The sequence below is a fragment of the Nilaparvata lugens genome, unplaced genomic scaffold (assembly GCF_014356525.2).
Source record: "Nilaparvata lugens isolate BPH unplaced genomic scaffold, ASM1435652v1 scaffold6054, whole genome shotgun sequence".
In the NCBI taxonomy this organism is placed as follows: Eukaryota; Metazoa; Arthropoda; class Insecta; order Hemiptera; family Delphacidae; genus Nilaparvata; species Nilaparvata lugens.
This window is the reverse complement of record NW_024091820.1, coordinates 1,498-19,070: the sequence shown is the minus strand read 5'-3', so window position 1 is coordinate 19,070 and position 17,573 is coordinate 1,498. Positions and strand designations below refer to the sequence as shown.

The 17,573-nt window shown below is 32.4% G+C and overlaps 1 protein-coding gene across 5 annotated transcripts; it reads right to left on the bottom strand.

Moving 5' to 3' along the window:
* Positions 1-2,114: 2,114 nt before the first annotated feature.
* LOC120356176 (sodium-coupled monocarboxylate transporter 2-like) lies at positions 2,115-16,791 on the bottom strand. Of its 5 annotated transcripts, none has more exons than XM_039445050.1 (10): positions 16,503-16,608; positions 12,288-12,479; positions 10,753-10,912; positions 9,223-9,288; positions 8,923-8,974; positions 8,710-8,777; positions 7,285-7,436; positions 5,103-5,243; positions 3,030-3,138; positions 2,115-2,372 (listed from the first exon to the last, which is right to left on the bottom strand). In XM_039445050.1, exons 2-10 carry the CDS (start codon positions 12,461-12,463, stop codon positions 2,181-2,183), a joined length of 1,116 nt encoding a protein of 371 aa, XP_039300984.1. In that variant the 5' UTR covers positions 12,464-12,479; positions 16,503-16,608; the 3' UTR covers positions 2,115-2,180. The 5 variants fall into 5 exon arrangements, with proteins under 5 accessions (XP_039300984.1, XP_039300985.1, XP_039300983.1 ...); XM_039445051.1 differs by lacking the exon at positions 16,503-16,608 and adding an exon at positions 13,065-13,172; XM_039445049.1 differs by having other exon boundaries at positions 2,118-2,372; positions 12,288-12,502; positions 16,503-16,791.
* Positions 16,792-17,573: the final 782 nt, after the last annotated feature.

Here is a 17,573-nt window from a genome sequence, read left to right as displayed (position 1 = left end):
AATAAAATTGTTTTGCAAATGTCTTCCTAATTGCCTTATTGAGAATAGTGTTGTATGGAACACAAATATATTCCTTATTTTCTGAATTTATATTATTTGTGGATTAATTTGTTTATATTTTTGCTTATATATCATCTTATCAATAAATTTGGTATCATATCCATTGTTACTGCAAAATGTTTTATAATTTTCACTCTTTTTCATAATTTTCTTTTGACATAGGAATATTTATCAATCTATAAATCATTGATCTGAATGCTGCTGTTTTTGCTGCCATGGATGGTTAGAGGCTTTTGGAATAAGAGTATTTGTATGCGTGGTTTCCTGAAGATATTAAAATTATGTTTCTCATTTCTCTTACTTATATGGAGCACCAGTGCAGCAAAATCAAAATTAAGTTGGTAACAATGTCTGTGGTTAGATAAGAATCATCAATGGCTATATGGCTACATATTTATGATAAAATCCAATCTAGAAATCCAAACAATAATAATGTTTATCTAAATCATAATTAAATAACTTCTCATCATTTGATAATAATATGTTTCTTTTTTAATTATTTTTAATAATTATTTCAACTCCAAGCAATGAGAATGTAGCAAACACAGATTATGAATTAGAATTTTCAGGTTAAATAATTACCGTTCGAAATCCATGTCAATAAAATTAATAAAATAACATTCGAATATACTACAATAAATTTTTTTCTGTTGTCCATGTTTTTTTATAAATATTTTTTTAGTTTACTTATAGTATTTTTCGGTAATTTTAGTTAACCATAAGTTTAATATCTGAATACTGTTTTTAGCTGAATGAAACGAAGTTATATAGGTACGATTCTTCCTGCTAGGTCGCGCGCTTGTCGGTTCAGTCATCCCAATGAGCTGTTGGCGTGTATTTTGAATGCGAATTTTTTGTTCTATCTGTATTTTTTCTGATTCTTGAAAGAATAAAAATGAGAACTTTGGCTGAGATTGTTCAATCTCTCAATCTTTTCTAGTCCTCGGCCTACAGCCTCGGACTTGAAAACCGATTTCAAGCCGGAAAAGTCCGCACTAGAGCGGAAAAGTGATTTTTTGCGTTCTGTAATCAGTGCAGGAATGGCCACTTTTCAAGGTAACTGTAGGAAAATACATTTTCTTGACGAATTCAATATCATTCATTATTATTTTTAACAAGAGTGAACAGTTAATATCACAATAACAGATACACCGGTTTCAGCTATCCTCCTTCGAAGGTAGTGGTAGGGAAGAGAATCGGCAACGTTGCTCTCCTATCTTTCTTGACTGCTATTATAACGTGGACCTCACTATAGAAGCCGGGCTCAATCATCAATCTTCAATTTAGCACTTGGTATGTTGGGCTTCTTATTTATTACTAAAGATGAGAAAAATTGTTCATGATTCACAGTGTGGGGAGCCTTTGAGCTATTGGAGATCATTTTCACGGATGGAAATGATGTTGGAAAGGACATTTTTATAGTGAAATAAGTCTGAGGTGGATTGAAAACGGCCCAGTCAATAAACTAGTAGCTCTGTGAACAGTAGACCTCACGCAGTATTCTCATCCACAAGTACCTGATTCAAACTATAGAACTTATGGAAATACAGCATTATAGTGAGGTCCACGTTATAATGACAGTATTTGATCAACTTTGGTTTTGCTATGCTTGTCTATCATTCGACAAAGCCGATGGTACTATCCTTTTATAGGTCCACAACGATGACAATTATGTTTTTGACAGTGTAGAAATATAATAAATTAATGCAGAGTATCGGCATCGCTATTCTTTTATCTTTATCCACTGTCATTATAACGTGGACCTCACTATAGACTGGCTTCTCCACACATCTGTGTATAATCACTTGTCAGCTGATTTATGATGAATAATTCTGTAGTCTGATTTTTACTCTAATATTGGCGTGTGAAGGAGGATCCTTTTTCCTTTTATAATATTATTCTTGAAATGCAAAATTTCCAATAAACTTGTATATACGTCGACGCGCAATTAAAAAAGGAACATACCTGTCAAATTTCATGAAAATCTATTACCGCGTTTCGCCGAAAATGCGCAACATATAAACATATAAAAATTTAAACATTTAAACATTAAGAGAAATGCCAAACCGTCGACTTGAATCTTAGACCTCACTTCGCTCGGTCAATTAACAAATTTCTCTTCACAGTATTTTCTTGAAATACGCCTCAGATCGGTTATGCGTGATTGTTTTAAATAATACTTCATGAAATAATTGGTGAAACCTTAAAGCTGCACTAAAAACGCCAGCCATGAATATACCGGGTAGACCAGGCAGCACACTGGCAACCTCCAACACGTAAAGAGGCAGCAGTTGGTCAGCTTTTCCGATTCTCTGTTGGCGAAATCAGAACATCAATTTAAACATTTATAAGAATTCAAATGTGATGCAGTGAGACAACTGTCAGCTTTACTTTTTGCTTATCAATGCCTTCCATTCAACCATCTGGTGACCGTTTAAAGTGAATCAGCTGTAGATATTTTTTTGAGGTGAGTTTTTTGTTAATGATCCCACCTAGCCTGAATATGTAGTTCAATCCGTTAATATAAGGCATCAGAACTGTTAACATCATTTCAATTACTGATAGTATTCCTCTACAGCTCTACACAATAATAATTAGAATTTGTATTTTTTTCTTCTAGGGCTACTCTTAAATATAAATAAAAATAGAAACCTGAGTACCCTTTTTAAAATTATTTACTCACAACATGTTTCGGCTATATGATGCCATTATAAGTCTTGATAATGGCATCATATAGCCGAAACATGTTTATTTTTTATTTGTTAATATAATATAATTACAAATCATATGAATATGATCGGGATAGACAACAGGCATAGCCCAAACTATTCTGTTCCCAAAAATTTTATTTTATTCTGTTGGAGTAAATAATTAGAAGTTGTATGAGATGAGGATTTTAATTGCCATCAGGGTTGAGTTGTACTATCTATTGTTGAAGAGCATTAACTCTCCATCAATATTGAATTTACCTTTGTAGAAACAGGATCACAGTCATAGTAATGTGCGTAGATAAGTAAGCCTGTGTAGCAGCATATTGAGACAATACTTGCGATTCCCACCGCCAAAATAGCAATCGCCCTGGAACCAAACAAATTATTGATAGTTGAATTTCTGAATAAATATGAAGAGGAAAGATTTTAGCAAGGAAGAATATCAATCATCGCTTGCTCCACCAAAATTTGCTTGCGAAATATGACAAAACAAAAGTGTTTGAAAGTTGATTTCTCAATAAATGGAGAGGAAAAATCGTAGCAAGGGAGAATCATTTCTTCAATCTATCAACCGTTCAGACCTTATACATTGTGAACTGTCTTTAGTAGAAGAAAGCAATCGAATTTAATGGAACTAACAGGCCCCCATTCAACGCTAAGGCAATTAAAAATTCCGTTCAGACGGTACAATAACTACTGCACAATTATAACTTACTGTAATGACTGCGAGCTAATACTGATCCAAATAATATATATACTATATACTCGTAAGCCCCTCGGACTGGAAAACTCGCCCATGAAACATCGTACTGATTTTGAAATCCACAACTTGTAATTACATGTGAATCAATAGAACTTTATAGTTTACTCCACAAGTCAGAATCAAAATTCAAGACAGACAGCTAAGATCAAGTTACCTAGAATACATTGTATTCCAGGTACATTGGCTTGGATCACGAATCGGCACATAAAGGATAGACAGTCTGTGTGATAATTCCCAAAACACAAATCAGCAGTCAGCTAGATGATAAGTCACGACTAATTTTTCTCTTATACTCTTTTTACTTTCCTTGCCCTATTACCATAGGTAAAGAAAGTATTACTTACCGAAAAAAATTAAGGTACCCCAATTTCTAAATTTCTATACCTACGTTCAAGGTCCCCTGAGTCCAAAAAAGTGGTTTTTGGGTATTGGTCTGTATGTGTGTGTATGAGTGTATGTGCGTCTTTGTACAGGATATCTCATCTCCCAATTAACGGAATGACTTGAAATTTGGAACTTAAGGTCCTTACAATATAAGGATCCGACGCGAACAATTTCGATCAAATGCAATTCAAGATGGCGGCTAAAATGGCGAAAATGTTGTCAAAACAGGGGTATTCGCGATTTTCTCGAAAACAGCTCCAACGATTTTTATCAAATGTATAGCCTACCTATAGAATAGTTATTGATAAGCTCTATAAAATGCCACAAGTCCCATATCTGTAAAAATTTCAGGAGCATATATCTATGCAAAGTTTGATTTTAGTTTCCCAACTATCAGGCTTCAGATACAATTTGAACAAAAAATTTCAAGTGGAAAAGAATGAGCATGAAAATCTCTACAATTAATGCCTTGTAACTTTCACCTAAAATTGAAAATAAGCTCGAAATTCAAGAAAATGTGATCATTCAATAGCAAACTGTTGGCAACTGTTGATTCTATTAAATGATTCACTATGAAGAGATAGCAGACTTCGTGTGTCTCCAGCGTTATTGCCCTGTCACCAGCTGGCTCAAATCTTGAATAGTAGACTTGAGATGCGCGGGAACACTAGCGTCAGGTGATCAATTTTCATAACGGCAAGGAAAGTTGTGTGAGTGGACCACACCAGATTTTTACTCTTTCATTGATTTAATGATGCATAATTATTTTCTAGAATGTTATATTTTAATTATAAATTTATTAAATATATAAATAATTATAACTATAAAATTAAATATAGATTTCAATGTTACATCTCCAAAAAGGACGAAGGATTGAGTCAATTTCGTTGGTCAACAAACTTGATCTGTATAATGGTACAAGGAATATGTGTTGGAAGTTGATTGATGAAAGCAATCAAAATTAATCGTCGAACAAACAAACAAGTAAGAAGGTTTAAACGGAATCTGAATAGATTTTTCTAGAAATTGAGTTGATAAATGGTTCAAGGAATATGTGTTGAAAGTTTGAAGGTGATTGATAAAAGCATTCAAAATCAATCATCGAACAAACAAGTAAGTTTGAAGTGAATCTGAATAGATTTTTCTAAAAACTGAGTTGTAATGGTTTGTGATCACTTACTTACATGTTTGCTTGGCGGACGGAGGGCAGAGACAGACACCGTTGCACCATGGCTTGGTTCACAGAACAGGCTGCCAGCCAATAGAAGTAGTTCCCCAAAGTCACAGACCACACCGTATGTCTAATGGTTGGATCCATCTCCCAGCTGCAAAGTGCCAACAAGTTATCAATGCACACAAAATCACAACAAATCTATGTATCCTTTGGAAAAGTGATGTGCACAAAAATTCCCCAGTTCAGCTGAAGATGTTTTGATGGTTTCTACATCAAACTACAGTATAAAGGTCTGTAATTTTAAACACAAGAGTGGATTTGACTATCTATCAACATACTAAATGTAGCAGATTTGACTACAGTTAATCCTCTCGATTATTGATAAAAATGCATGAACTCTATTAATGGTAAATGAATAAATAAATTTTAACAAAGTAGTCGTGTAATTTGTACGGTAGTGTATATGTTGAGAATTGATTGATTGATTGGGTACTTTATTTATGTAGATTACAATATATACTGGCCTATACACTCATATAATATAGCTTACAATACAGCAAATTATAGATGAATTACATAATATAGACTAAGAAAATAATTATTGAACTGTATATGATACGAAAAAAGCAATTGTAATAACTAAAGATAATATTATTATGCATCTACATAAATTGGCGGAGCTTGGACATATCAATGTCCATTCTTTGGAAAGAATATTCAAAATATCCTTCCCACTAATTCTCTACCAAATGAGAGTTTTTGAATAATCGAAGAATCAAATGAGACAACTATCTATTCTCTATCATTCTTGTAAAGAGCACCTTCTTTTTATGGTGGATGATGTTCACGTGACCTGCTCTGCTTGTGCTTGGTGCCGGCATCACCGAGCGGGTTTCAAACCCACGAACACACACATAGAAGCAGGCTGAAGCTGCTTACTGCAGCTGCATACTGCAGAAGAAAGCCATTAGGATAATTTATAAGATTAATAAAATGCGTTCTTGCAGACTTATTTTAAAGAAAAGAGATTGCTGAACTCTCTACCAAATGGGAGAATGGGAAGAATATAGTGAAATGTATATGGAAGAAGAGGATATATTTGTAACAGAAGAAGAAATGTCGACTGAGAAATAGGTGGACGGATGATGTGGAATGTAATCTAAGGATGCTTGGAGTTTGTAACTGAAGGAGGCAGGCCGAGGATCGAGACAGATGGAGAGGCTATGTGAGGGAGGCCACGGGTTGTAAAGACCTGTAGAGCTGAGCAGTAAGTAAGTAGTGTAAACATACTGCGTTAACTGAAATGCATTCAATGGATATCACTTATTTTAGCACAATAAACACTGGAAGGATTTCAGCATTAAACACTGGATAATTATTAATAGATTAACACTGAATGTAGTACCTAGTACAGTTTATAACAAGCATTCTATAAAAGTGCATCATTTCTAGAACTGGCGGAACAAATTATATAGCCTAGAATCGGTTCGATACATTATGAAATGAAATGGAAAATTTCTTTATTAGGCGGAGTTAGGACTTGTAAATCTCTACCACTCAATCAAATATCAAATCATGCATATTATATCAAATGTATAATATTATTATTATTTCTGGAATATTTTGTGAAATATTCTTTCTTATACAGATTATCCAAGAATATAAGAGTTAGGACCGGTTTCCGAGCTCGGGATTTAGCCCAGTTCTAGACTTTAACAGCTGGAGTCAGAAAATTGGCTTTCCGAAACGGGGCGTAGTCGTAGTGTTGATGAAAATCTTCATTTTCTCATTTCTATGATTGGAAAAGTTTTTCCTAGAGAAATTAAACATTCCTAAATTATTCAAAATAGCTGAAACTTTACACCTTTTTCTCTTTAATTTATTATGTGTTCAATTTTCTAGATTTTCGAAATTTAATTTAAATGTGGACTGCGACTACGCCCCGTTTTGGAAAGCCAATTTTCTGACTCCAGCTGTTTAAAGTCTAGAGCTTAGCTAAATCCTGAGCTCGGAAACCGGCCTTAAGCCTCCTATTCCTCTATGTTTTTGAAGAGATTTCATAGATATTTAGTGTAATCTTTCCATAATTATTGAAGTTGTTAAGAAAAAATTCACAAACACATAGTAAATTAATATCGAACAACAATCTAGTCATATTGGTCAAGTGAATTGAATAACGTGATAAATTGTACTTGAAAAAATCGATACGACCACTGTCGACGTTCCGCTGCCAGACAAGGGATGGACTGAGATCCCTGGAGCCAATGACGACGACTAGGATAGCTCCCACCACCATCATTATGGTCTGCAGACAGTCTGTCCACACCACCGCTCGCACTCCACCCTACAACAATCAATTGTTTACAAGTTATATCCATATTCAGTCATTCATACATTATTAATATATCAATATCAGGGGACCGAGCTTCGCTCTGGAGTACAAAAGCTTAGGAAATTTATTACAAAAGAGAAAATTATAATAATATTTATAGTTTATACAGGAATGTTCTATCTAATCACAGTGGATTGAGATTAATTCCCAGTAGAATGCAAAAATCTCTTTCACAAAGGCCCGGTTGCACAAAAGCCGGTTAAATTTAAATCCTGATCAATTTCACGTGAACCAAATAAGATTGGTTGTCCTGGAATTAATCAGCATTAAAATTTAACCGGATTTTGTGAAACCGGGACTAAGTACCTGATTGAATGATGGCAATAGTTCAACAGCTGAGTCATAATTTTGTCTCAGTCCCACACACATGCACCACTACCTCCGTGAACAAAGGCGTAGTGTATTCGTGTGACGTCAGCACAGGTAGGGCTCCTACACCAATAAAAACACTACCAACTTCCTGCTGAAGCTATACGAATGCACTACGACTTTGTTTACGGAGGTAGTGCATGCACTCGCTCACTCACTTCCATTATCAACAGATGACGAAATTATCATGCGTTTTTCCAAGGATGAATTATCATCATTATAATCATCCTAGGATGAGACCTAGTACAATCAAATTTTCATATTATAAACCTACTATGTTCCAAATTTCGTGAGCATCGTTAGAACCGTTTTCGAGATCCGGTGACATACAAACATATAAACTGAAATTGCTTGATAATAGCATAGAATTATAAAATAATCATATAGCAATGTTTGGACACTGGGAAAGACAACATGCTCAGCCCAAAACTGTTCGTCTCCCAAATTCTAGCAATGAATAAGTAATTTATGAATAATTCAGAGTATCTATACTATCCTACTATATTAAGCGAGCAATTTAGTAGATTAAGTAGAGTGAGTAGAGTATACCTATATATTGTAAAAGTGCATTAACATAACAGTTATAGAGATGTCGAATAGCATCTTGAATCCAAAATCAAGTTTTAAAAGCTTGACTGAAGGATCAAGATAACTTTCCTGATTCTTTCATGATTGACACGGAATCCCCGATAGTTCTAGTATTAGTAATACCGTAGTAATTGAATTACAAGCCCAATGGTTGGAGACTATTCTTTATCACATCGATACATTCTAAATATAAAACTATAAAATAAAGACTGTCGCGACAAAAGAGGTTTATTGGATATTATAAAAAATTATTTGTTTGGAAACTTACCAATGATGTGTAAAAAATGCACACTGTACAAACGAGTGGTGTTATCAGATGTAAGTTGATTCCTGAAACTAATCAAATAACAAACACATCAATACGAATAAATTCTCAATAATGGTTCAAATAGAATTATATAAATAGATCAAAAATTTGATTTGACAATAATTAATGAAACTATAGACGATATCACATAAGAAGAAGAAAAGTGCTACTTACCTTGACTCAAGGCCAGAGCAGGCACGTAAATCACAATTGGAATGTAAAGCATCTGGAAAGATAACAATTGAAATTTTAATCTCACCAGAATTCAATTCAAGTGGAATCTTCAAAATATAATATCAACTTGTGAATATTTTCAAACCCTTATAAACAGTGTTACTCAATTAAATATCCATTTGAGACTATCTATTGTATGCGATATGTTCTTTTTTATTATTTATGATTAATAAGAATAAACCACACAACACTTTTTTGTAAAATGTGAAAGCAATAAGCGTTTGATCCTGATTTACTCACCATTTTAAGGAGGAACAGACATGAGCCGAAAAGCCGTACAGTTGAATTGAAGCGTAGACTCAAATACTGAAAAATCAAGAAGGTGCTCTGATAATTTATTTATTCAGTGATACACAAAATATCAAGTTACAAGTTTGTGTTTCTTCAATGGTTCCACATTTTCTTAAATAACTGAATATTATTCGTTACAAGTGGTAATTGAGTGGAATATTTCTAAGCAATTTATTAATTCAAGCCATCTAAATTCAAAATGTATAGTTGTTATGTTTATTTTGGACTAAAATTTTATAAAAATTGTACACGTGAAATTCTAACCTTATCTTGGACTTTGTCACCTACCGTATAAATTTGGAAGAAAAATAGCACAAGGACTACCTTTTATTTTATCTAACAATGTACTTTATTACATTATTTTTACGTTATTGATATTGATTATAAAAAATATATTATTAGAAATAATAATTATTCAAGTTAATAGGCCTATATTATTGTTGCTGGTTCTATAATTAGTAGGTAGCCTCTCTATAAATGGAGATATGCACAATGAACGTCCAGTTTTGTTTTGTTGATGAGGTTGAAATACAATAGCCAGAATAGCAATTAATTGAAGAAAATAACAAATAAAATTGAAATTAGGCCATTTTGCGCTTGCAGGAATTAGCTACCTCAATCACGTGAACGAATAATTATGTGAGCAACGTTTTCGTTATAGATTAATTTTCAATTTATACGGGCTTCTGATATGGGACAACGTAGAAATTCGACTGAGTCACTGTCAATGTTGTAGAACCGTTCCATAGTGAAATAAAAACACACATATATTGTCAAATTCTACACAGAAATCAAATAATTAATTTAAACAGTAAAGGCTACATAAGAGCCCTGGATAAGCGATGTAACTGTGTATAATTTGACAATATATGTGTGTTTTTATTACATTATGGGGCAACGTGTTGTAATATTTTGGAAAGGTCAAGTATTTTTTGTTCTAAAAAAATTGTGAGTTATCTCAGCCTGTAAATCATTCACAACAGGTCGAAACGTCGTTACTACAGTGTTCAAATATTAATAGTGGAAAAGAATGGATACATAACACATCGAAAAATTGGTCACTGGATGATAATAATATAATATGACTAGCCGTCAGGCTCGCTTCGCTCGCCATATCCTTCTAGCCAGGGGGCTCCGCCCCTTGGACCCCCGACTGGATCTTCCAAAAATGAGATCAGCGGGCTCGCTTCGCTCGCCTGCATTTTTCATTTGAGCATGCTTCATTCCATCAGAAAGTCAAAGTACTGAGAAAACGCAGAAAAACGCTGATTTTGGGCGTATCTTTGGAAATTTTTCCAAATCCGTTCTTAGTGCGCCTCTAAAGGGCCAACTTAACATACCTACCAAATTTGAACTTTTTTGGTCCGGTAGATTTTTAGTTCTGCGAGTGAGTGAGTGAGTCAGTCAGTCAGTGAGTGAGTGCCATTTCGCTTTTATATTATATAGACAATAAATTGCTGGAAAAAAATTGAAACGCACCTCATAGGAAGATGTGATGTTGAGACTGTAGAATACTGGGAGGTAAATATAAGCCATAGTCAGACTGACGAGTGCCTCGGAAATCATAACCAACCAATATTGTGTGCCATATGTGTAAATTTCGGCCGGAATACCAAGCAGTGATATGCCCGATATGTAACTGAAACAAACATCAAATAAATAATTTACAGAAAAATAAAAAAATATCAATCAAATAATAATAATTCATTTAGACAGTAAAGAAAACAGATACGGTATTAAGTGAATACGATCACTTGATAAACTGATTGATTAACATGATTAGGAGCCCATGAATTACAAAAGCTTCAAGTTTTTGAAAGCCATAAATGCAACGAATGAGAAAAGATAAAGATACAAGAGTAAAGAAAAAATCTCTTAAGCCGTTTGATCAAAGAAAGAGAATGAGAAACGATCAACTACAAGAGTGATGGTTCGGAGTCAAAAAAATATTTTTTATAGCAAAAATATGAAGACAACACACTAAATTTGAGTGAAAAATTCATAGTATGTGTGTTAGATTTCAAAGAATGGAAAAATTACAAATGACATACGGTAGTGAAGTGAAATAGATGAGTACCTAATAATAAATAAAGGGAATCAAGAGAAGCTAGAAATTTCCAAGCACTTTTTGAGAGTTTTTGTCAAATGAAGCTAAGCATTAATTATTAATAGTCATTCGGTAGACGTATATAGTTTGACGAGTAATAATTAATTTATTTATGAATAGATTGAAGCAAGCAGGATTTCTTCCAAAAATTGCTTCCATAGGTAACATAATAATTGAAATGCTTTGTGTACGGTACTTGAGAAGTTGATATCAGAGACAAACAACTTACGTTTATCCTTTCTCTATGTTGATACTGTGGTAATTATTCATATTAAATAAAATAAAAGTATAAAAATACTTAGAACTAGTATTCTAAGAATTAGTATTGACAATTTCTTAGTATTTTATTTAATAATAATTACAATACGATTCATTATAAATATGTGAGAATACAAAGAAGTAAGAATATCGAGAATAAAATTGAAATGCTATTGGAAATTAGAATATTATAGAAAAAATATGTAGAATATAACAACATCACTACAAGCTGCAATACTATAATAAAAGGAAACTAAAAAATGCAACTATGAATATTTATTGTCATTCATGAGATTCAGTAAATTGTATTTGTGGAATATTTTCGGAAGAATTAAAGTGTTGATTTGAGATTAGGAAGCTATTGAAGGGGAATATTATTATTAATTGTTAGGAGGTCATATTGACCTAATAATAAAAAGAAAAAACAATCATACTTTCTAAAACTATACTAGGAAATACAGAACCATATTTGACTATGGAACTCATTCGAAAGAGTTTGATAATTTTTCAAGTTTCTCTACAATGATATTCTATTCAAAAACATTCCGACCCTCCTTACTCCACTGTCAACATTCCTTATAGATAACAACAAAGCTTTCAATTCATCCAATGCTGACTGTTTTAAGTGAAACTCAAGTGATGTACTCACCTCGCAATCAGAGACATTGATACCGGAAACACCCCCATACTGCGTCCGCCAACCAGATATTCGGCGGTTGAATTCTGCTTCCGTTTTGTGAAGAAAGCAAAGTAGACTCCAACCAGAGTCGAAGCAAACAGCATGAAGGCAAACACCGAGTAGTCCAGCCAGGTGAACCCCGCCATTTTCGATACTTTTCAACTGAATTTTTTTCTGAATTATGTCTGGAATTTCAATTGCAAGAGAAACATTAAATATGCAAAGCAAACATCAGTTAGGGTTGTTTTGAGTTCAGAAATATATTATGAGAAATTGTATTGATAGATAAATAGATATTACATTCATTCAACACAGCATAGGAAGGCCTTCATTTACACAAGCACACAGTTGAACATCGTCAAATTAAAAATACAGTCCTCTGAATTTATACAAATTCTATACAAAATTCTACTATATGAGCTATATTCTACCTTATAAGCTATTTCTACCTAATATTCTACATTCTACCTAATAAGCTACGGTATCGGTGATAGTCATGGTAGGCTACATGCTAGTTAGAATTATTCAGAACATAAATAGCACAGTAACAATATGATCACATCAAATCATAGTCCTGTATCTACTTGAAACTATAAGATCTAATATCTACCAATTCATTCAAGGATCTTCAAAATACTCTTGTACTGTATAGCAGTCTTTGTTTATCAGTAATTTGTAATTGAAAAAGCAATGAAGACCTAGGCAGATGCAGTATAAACGCAGATTTAACTCAAGTAGGTAGCCTACCGTAGATTTTAGTAAAACACGTGTAATACAATTGTAGGAAACTATCCTTTCACAACATAATACAGTATTATTGGTTAAAAACAACTACATGTTAATCCAATGTAGGAAAATTTCCATTTACTACACAAATATAATATTATTGACTAAAATGTACAATGTTAACTAACAATGCTGCTTCAACTTTGAAAATAAATTGATTGGCAGGTGTTCCTTCCAGAGATTGACGTTCAAGATAAAAAACGTATGAAACCCATGTATATCGGTACAAATTTGACGAGGAAAAATATAGTAACTATATGATAACTAACATGAAACCCATGAAATTTGGCATGTAGAATAAGAAATTTTAATCAATTATTTGGAAAATTTGCAAGAATTCCTCATTAGGCCTATCTCATTATTTCTATTAAATACCACAGTATGGATAGTTTTCAATTCAATCTACTGAAACCTTATCCTCTAAAAATCCATCATCAAAGAAAATTTGCTATAATGAACTGGAAATTATACCTGATTGCTTATCGAATTGATTCTTTCGTCATACAGAAAATTTTATTCAGCATCATTTTGTACATGTTATGAAACGCTGCATTAGCACTAAAAGACTACTAAATAGTCTCTATTAAATAGTTTCTAAAGGTAATAGTTTCTATTAAAACTGTTTACTCATCTTTGTTCTATTTCTAGTGAAAATCTTACTCAATCGACAAAATTATATAAGTAAAATATTATTCAATAGTGTAATAATTTTATCAAAAATATTATATATTGTAACCTCTTTGTCTGTGAAAATATGTTACCCACTTATACTTTGTTCTTTCATGTATGAAGATTTATAAGTTGTTCTTTCAATTTTAAATTCATGAGAAGAAATTTAAAATCATAAATTAGTTTTCAATGTTGCGTGTTTTTCGACAAGCTAAAGTTCCCTCCTACACACATACCTGTAGTCTTGTAGGGGGGTTTCCTTATTGTACTGTAACTCTAATTTTTTGTATGTAACATTCTAGGAAATAAATTGATTTGATTTGATATAATATACGCATCAATGTATATTTTACAGATAATGTGTTGTCATGAAGCACATTTAGGCCTATGCTAATAATACATTAAAAATAAATTAGATTAGTCAATCTTACTTGTTCAGAGTTGTATCTAAGATAATATTAGAGAGTTGCAGAGACAAAACACAACATTAATTAATCGAACGAAAATCCATCGAATAGTTCAACATATTTATTTACTTAATTATTCAGTATTACACATATTTCAGGAATGTAGGCCTACCCGTTCCACAGACTTAAGCCCAAAACGGTTCCAAATTAATTTATACGACAGTCCAAATTTAATATATACAACATAAACATCTAAATAACATCATCATAAAACAAAAAATCGTATTCTATCAGCATTGATTTGATTCAATATGTCCCGTCCCGTTCCTTCCATCGTGCCACAGTATCAATATTGAATCTTTTTAAATGGTCTATTAATATCTAAGTCTCCGTCCTGTAGGTCCCTCATACTGATAATATTTTATTCCAATCTTACTTGTGTAAAGAGTTTTATCCAAAGTGATATTAGAGAACGTTAAATACCAAACACAATTTTCTTTTTCAATTTCTATTAAGTGTAGCCCCTTATGCTAATAATCAAGAAAGTGATAGGATAATTTTATCTGATGTTATCTTACTTGTTCAGGGCTGTTTTAATATCCAGATTACTGTCAGAGAATGGCAAAAGATTGGTGATGCATCCGAAGAAGACTGACCGACATGCACATTATGACCATTGTTCAATCGTTGCGAATAGATAGGGGGCGGTCAAGTGGTTCTGATTCATTTCAACCGGTCAGCAATGGTTAATAGGGAAGCCGTTGGTGCTATTCAAGAGGAATTATGACAGTATAGAGTAGCTCACAATCTGCAGCTCGCATACAAATTAGTCGCACTATATAAAAATGCCTCCATAGCTAAGCGCGTATCCTGAAGCAATTTTGTTCCCATTTACCCATTCCCTTATATTGGTTCTCAAGATCATTTCGTTTTCGAATCTGTTCAGTTTTATTGAAGTTTTTCATTTTATAGGCCTATGTTCTGTCGAGCACTGTAACTAAATTATGGAAACAACAAGAATAATTAATATAGAAAGCTAGATACCAGAATCTTTTTCTAGACTAATATCAACCTAATTTATAAAATAGAATTATAGTACCCTTTGATATTAATTTTAAAAAATGGAATAAATGTTTATTTCCCAAAAAACTAAAACTACTGCATCAATAACTACAGAAAATATTAGATAGTTTACAATTACATACAATGGTTAGTTTCGGAAATTTCTTATAGCTTTTATGGTCATTCGGGTTCTATTCAAATAAGTAGCCTAACAATAATTATTTTATTTCTATTATTGTGATTAAAAGACAAACTTCATGTTTCAATAATATATATTTTTTTATAATGTCTTCTACATGTTTAGTGTTCTCTGTGAGGAAATGGACCTTCTCCACTATGGCGTACCATGTTCTAGAGTAGGGTTTTTTTGTGTGCGGATTAGTAATTGATAAGTGTTAAGCCATTAGGTGCTTAGTTGAAAATATGAGCTATTGTTTAATTCAATAAAATAATAGAATACAAATAAGAATATAAAATAATAATACAAATTATAGCAACTAGTTTCAGTGTTCACACCATCGATCGTCAGGTTTATAAATAGAAGGAAGTAGTCCTGAATACATACATTTTAACAACCTACAGTCAATTGGGGTAACTTTGTACCACTTTTCCGAATTTTTACATCAGAATAAGAACCAATTAATCATTAATTACTTTTATTGCAATGTTTCTTGAAGCAAAATATGATATCTACTCATTGAAGCCACTTTTAATCACAATAGAGCAATATTACTTTATTAATTTCACTCAAAGTAGTGATACAAAGTTATACTTGCATTTGGGGTTACTTTGTACCAAGGCATGGATTTTATTTATATATAGATATATTTAATTATTTCAATTGCTTGGAAACGAAAAGAGACAGTTAATAATTTATGCATAAGTGTAATAAATGGTTATTAGTAAAAAAACAAAAAATAAAGTGAATATTACAAATAATAACACCTGCTTGCCATTAATTCGAAATTGAAAATGATGACTGTTTGGAACAGCACGTTCAGCTACATGTAAATTCGTCTTCAGACGACAAATGGGAAGATTCAAGATGTTGAGCATAGATCAGGAAGCTGTTAGAAGGTATGAGGAGTGCCATAAATAAGTAGATGAATGGAGGACTTTCATGTAGTATTTAATATAAGAGATTTTCTCGTTTTCACCGAGGTGGTACAAAGTTACCCCAAGTGACTGTATCTAAATTTAAAATTGTTCTATCTTAATTTGTAACTTTAAGATGAATGATTTATTTATAATTGGTACTCACCCAATATTGCACAATATTTTGTCCACCAATCAACCAGTGCAGTTGAATTTTTTCCACAGTGGTACAGTAAATATTGAACCATTTGAATACTCTGAAAAAAACTGATTATCAAATAAGAAATTCAATTCACGGTATTGGGAAACTCATCTAAATTACAAAACTAGTAATAAGCTTATAACAGATTAGTAAATAAAAACAAAAACTATTAGGCTACTCTATGGCCGTATTATTTTTTTGATTGAAATGAATTTGTCAGACGTGCAATGCTGGATCATGAAAGTGAGGTTCATTTCAACTGTCAGATTTCTCAAGTAACCTCAACGCTTCCTACTCAACCGATATGCTGACAGTTGAAATAAATTTCACTGTAAACAGCAGCAAGCACTGATGTGATAGAAATGAAATTTGTTTCTATTCTTTTAAAGATACATTGTTGAGATTGTGATAGTCGGAGAATCGCAATTAGCAGTGCAGTACTGTTCAAGCAAACATTTTTTGTTGTTTTCACAGATGCAAAGCTGAATAACTCAGTTATTTGCCAATTTTTCAATAATTTAAATATTATTATTTTGAATATGGTATCAATTCACTACCTCCGTAAACTACCTTTACTTTACCTTTTTTACGGAGGTAGGACCACTACAGTAACTATATTACCCAATATAGGGTAACTATATATATAAATGAAATTTGTTTCTATTCTTTTAAAGATACATTGATGAGATTGTGATAGTTGGAGAATCGCAATTAGCAGTGCAGTATGTTCAAGCAAACATTTTTTGTTGTTTTCACAGATGCAAAGCTGACTTTCTCAATTATTTCCCAATTTTTCAATAATTTAAATTATTATTATTTTGAATATGGGATCAATCACTACCTCCGTAAACTACCTTTACTTTACCTTTTTTACGGAGGTAGTGACCAACTACAGTAACTATATACCCAATATAGGGTAACTATATATATATAGTATATATATATTATATATATTATATATATATATATATATATATATATATATATATATATATATATATATATAATATTGGGTAACATAGTTACTGTAGTATG

What these genes read in the sequence shown, in the direction of transcription:
- LOC120356176 (XM_039445049.1), bottom strand. Translation starts at nt 12,463, where the DNA reads ATGGCGGGGTTCACCTGGCTGGACTACTCGGTGTTTGCCTTCATGCTG. An exon ending in ACATCACATCTTCCTATGAG is followed by an intron (nt 9,289 to 10,752) that starts GTGCGTTTCAAT and finishes TTGATTTTTCAG; the next exon opens with TATTTGAGTCTACGCTTCAA. An exon ending in TGCTCTGGCCTTGAGTCAAG is followed by an intron (nt 8,778 to 8,922) that starts GTAAGTAGCACT and finishes TTATTTGATTAG; the next exon opens with TTTCAGGAATCAACTTACAT.